This window comes from Monodelphis domestica, chromosome 6, assembly GCF_027887165.1.
Source record: "Monodelphis domestica isolate mMonDom1 chromosome 6, mMonDom1.pri, whole genome shotgun sequence".
NCBI classification, from domain to species: Eukaryota; Metazoa; Chordata; class Mammalia; order Didelphimorphia; family Didelphidae; genus Monodelphis; species Monodelphis domestica.
In genome coordinates, this window is record NC_077232.1 from 249,427,724 (window position 1) to 249,431,591 (window position 3,868).

A 3,868-nucleotide genomic window follows, 5' to 3' on the forward strand; every position below is an offset into this window, starting at 1 on the left:
ACTAATCGAGGAATGGGCGGTGTAAGGTCTTGGATAAGGAATCAGGAATTGTGCCACAATAACTCTAAGGTCTCAGTTTCTCCCCTCACCCTGCGGAAAGCAAGGTGATGATTGTAGGCAGGCTGCACTATAACTAGATCTCTGCTTTCTGTCCCTTTCTCTATCATTCCACTTGCCTCTTTCTTCCCAACTGCCCTTTCTTGTCTGCCTTTTCCTGCGACCTTGTGTGTGCCCTGCGTTCGTGTGCATGTGTGTGTGTGCCCCAGGCGTGCAGCCGTCAGCCGTTGAATGGCCTTTACTCCAAAGACTCAGAAATCAAAAAGGTCGAGTTCAGTGATTCCCCAGAGAGCCGGAAAGAGGCGGCAACCAGCAAGCTCTTCGCCAGGCAGCATCCCCAGTGCCAACGGTAAGCCCTGGGAGCAGGCAAAGCCAGGGCTGGCCAGGCCTCCTGAGCGCCCTCCCCATCGGCATCCCGGGGGCATCAGCCTCCAAGGCCGGGAGACGAGGCGAGGCTGCTGGAGAAGCCACAGGCTACCCCCTAGAACATGACAGGGTGGGATGAGGAATGCAAAACTACCTCGATTTCTTGTTAAACTTTAAATAATTGACATAGGCTTGCGTGAAAAAAAAATCGACTCTTTTCCCCCAATTATACTGTGCCTATGAGCCCATGAGAAAGCCTGCCTCTCTCTCTCTCTCTCTCTCTCTCTCTCTCTCTCTCTCTCTCTCTCTCTCTCTCTCTCTCTCTCTCTCTCTCTCTCTCTCTCTCTCTCTCTCTCTCCTCTCCCCCCCCCCCGTCGTCCCCACCCCCATCTCCGGGTTCTCTCTCCTTCATTCCCTTTCCCTATTTTCTTTAGACACAAACGAACAACCCCACCCTTTCTTGGCTACCTAGAAGAGCAATGGGGTGAAAAATGATCCAATAGCGACCTCTGCCGCTCATCAGCTTTCACTACATCGGCCCAGCCACAGGAGCTTTACTTAACAGGCGGCTCTTTTAAAGCCTGGAAACCCCGTTCAATGTTGAACTTTTGCCCAATAGAACTGGTCCCCCACCCTCACCCGTGGTCGAGTGTCCCTGAGCCTTCATGCTTCCATGCTTCATTTTTCCCCATGACTTTATAATGCGTCATTCTCCCTACCCCACCCCCACCTTTGTCCTTAGAATGAAAGTGATGTTCATGATAAGGGTGTTCTGAACGGCAAAGAATGCAGGTACCAGCTTTCAGTGTGGCATCCAAGCCTTGGAACCAGCAATAAACTGTGGTCAATTTGGCCGATCCTACAAGCCGTCAGTATTTTTTCATGGAGGCTGGGTGGAATCTCTGCCCGCCTGTTTTCTGGGGGGTCGAAGGTGTATTTCATTTGAAGAGCTGTCAGGCCTCTGTGCAAAAAGGGGGGGGGGGGGGAGGCTCCACCTATCAAACAAGCATTTTCTAACCGAAATTTGTCCTGAGGGAGGGAAAAATCATCTCCTTGGACCTAAAGGTTAACAATCCGAACGTAGTTAGCTTGTTCCTTCTTTGGATTTTCCAGGCGCCACCCTAAATTTAAGACGATATGAAGCTGTGCTCCTTTGATAGTACGAGGAGACAGAAGCCGCCGCCACCTCTGTCCCCCTAATTCCCTTTTTTCGGATTAAACTTTAAAGCTATGAATGTTCTGGAGGCTGGCGGAGTGAGTAACCCTTCCTCAGTGAAATAAACGGTATTCTTTCAAGGAAAGCAAACGTCACTTTCCAGCATTCCATTTAATTCGTGGAAAGCTTGATTTTCAAATACTACCAATCAGCAAGGGGGCCCATTATGGAATGGAGAAGGGACTTTAAGCTGAAACAATGTAGCAGGTATCTCCACTTGGCCAGTTAAACACTGACTTGTAAAGTGGTATAGGATTAACCCCATTCAGTTAAATAGGGGCAATGCAAAGATAACACTGAGTGATTTCTGTCATTAAGATTGTGTTAAATTCTTCTTCTGTTTGATAATCGGTCATAAAAATAAAATTATTAGACTAGAGTGTGTTTGGGATATGGTTAAAAATCAAGAGGAGAGATCACTCTCCATGAAAGTGTATGTGTTTCCTGTGGTGAACTGCCCCAGGTTCTACCTGAAGAGAACTATGGCCCTTTTCCAACTGTGCTTTGAGTGGCACGTTTTTCCCCTCTACAAATAATAATAATAATAATAACCATAAGGATATGGGGGAGGGGTCCTAAATTATATTTTTCCCTTTCTTTGTGATTAAGAGACAACAAATTCACACACACACGCACACACACACACATCACCTTCCTACATTAACCAAATGACTTCTAAGACCAGGTGGTCTTTATCAGAGTCTAGAGAAAATAGGAACCCTGCTAAGTGAGACCCAGGCCTCCCCGGCAGAAATTTTGTGAGCCCTTCCAAGTCTCCAGTATTCTGATAGGGATTCATAAAATTAATATCCATGCATAACACCTGACATGCTGACGTTTACTTTCCTTTAAAGAAACAAATGGACCTTGGGAGGAGGTAGCCATTAACTAAGAGGCTAGGATGTTATAATTCATGTGTGATTTTTGTTTGGATCTCTTTGGACAGAGGAGGGAAATTGTTAACCAAACATATTTAATATCATAATTAACAAGAGGCATGTGATTGGAAGTATCTGAAAATTTTAAATTGTTTTGTTTAATTTGTTTCAGGGGAGTTGTTCTTTGCATAGTATCCTGAAATATTCTTTGCATCAGGCTCTTTATTGAGAATAAAGAACTTTGGGAGTGTCCTCATTCTTTAGGACAGTTTGCTTTTAAAAGAAAAGAAACAGAAATCATTAGTTCACTTTAGTTTATTTGCTACCGCATTTATGAAATGAATATCCCACTTTTAACAAAGCTTGCTCTTCTGTTAGTGTTTTTGGAAATTGTCCTCAGGCAGCTAAGCATCAAAAATTTAAAGTCTGCATACTCTCAAGTATCCTGATTACCCCACACAGAATAATTAACTCCTCAGTAATATGCAGAAGGATAGGTCAAAATTAAAAGGATCTACATCTCTCTTTCCCCTATCTATTTTTTTAGACTGAGTAAAATATTAAGACAATGGTGAGGATATGCATGAATACCTATCTTTTCCAAAATTTATGCAAAAATATGAAGTTATATGAGCAAGGTCATAAAAAAATTTTTTTTGGAATGGCCTTTTGAGATGCTACTAAAGAAAAGAAAGCAGCAGGATTCTAAGGGAGAGCTGACAAAAGTAAGAAGGTGGGGTTTTGAGATCATTGGAAATTTAGGTCAGAACCTCTAGAGTCAAAGTCTTGGCTCTTCCATCTGGATGACCTTGGGCAAGTCATGTCACTTTTGTTTGTTCAGTAGTAAAAATGAGCAGGGGGATCAGATCATCTGATATCCCTTCCATCTTTAAGATTCTGTGACTTTGAAATAGTTCCAGTGCCAAATTCCAACTATCATTTATCATCACCAGACAAAGTCCCATTAGCATGAATTTCTGCTAGAATAGAAATTTTCAACAATCCTAAATGGTTTCAGGGATTCCTGAGGCAACCCAAACTCTTAAGCATCCTGCCTTTTAAACTGCAATGGCAATGGGTCTTTATCTAGCCTGGAAGCATCTAGTTATCTGGGAAATTCGAATAGTAGACCGGATCAACAGTAATGTCACCACCAATATTCGCCTTAAAACAAAACAAAACAAAACAAAACAAAAACTGGTAGCCTAAAAGGTGTTATTATAGTTCATTTTATAGTCATTATAGTTTATTTTAAAATATGATCTAACATATGCACTCTGAACTTTCAACTCGGTATCTTTTCTCATCTCCTTTCCTTATTGCCATGGTGTGATATCACTAATCCATTGGC

General features: G+C 42.9%; 1 protein-coding gene across 1 annotated transcript in view; it reads left to right on the forward strand.

Annotated features, from left to right (window-relative positions):
* Nucleotides 1-266: 266 nt before the first annotated feature.
* Nucleotides 267-3,868, forward strand: part of PITX2 (paired like homeodomain 2) — a 17,473-nt gene continuing 13,871 nt past the window's right edge. The window contains exon 1 of the mRNA XM_056803075.1: nt 267-406. Within this exon, the coding sequence (XP_056659053.1) occupies nt 289-406 (118 nt within the window). The 5' untranslated portion in view covers nt 267-288. The remainder of the gene's footprint in view (nt 407-3,868) is intronic.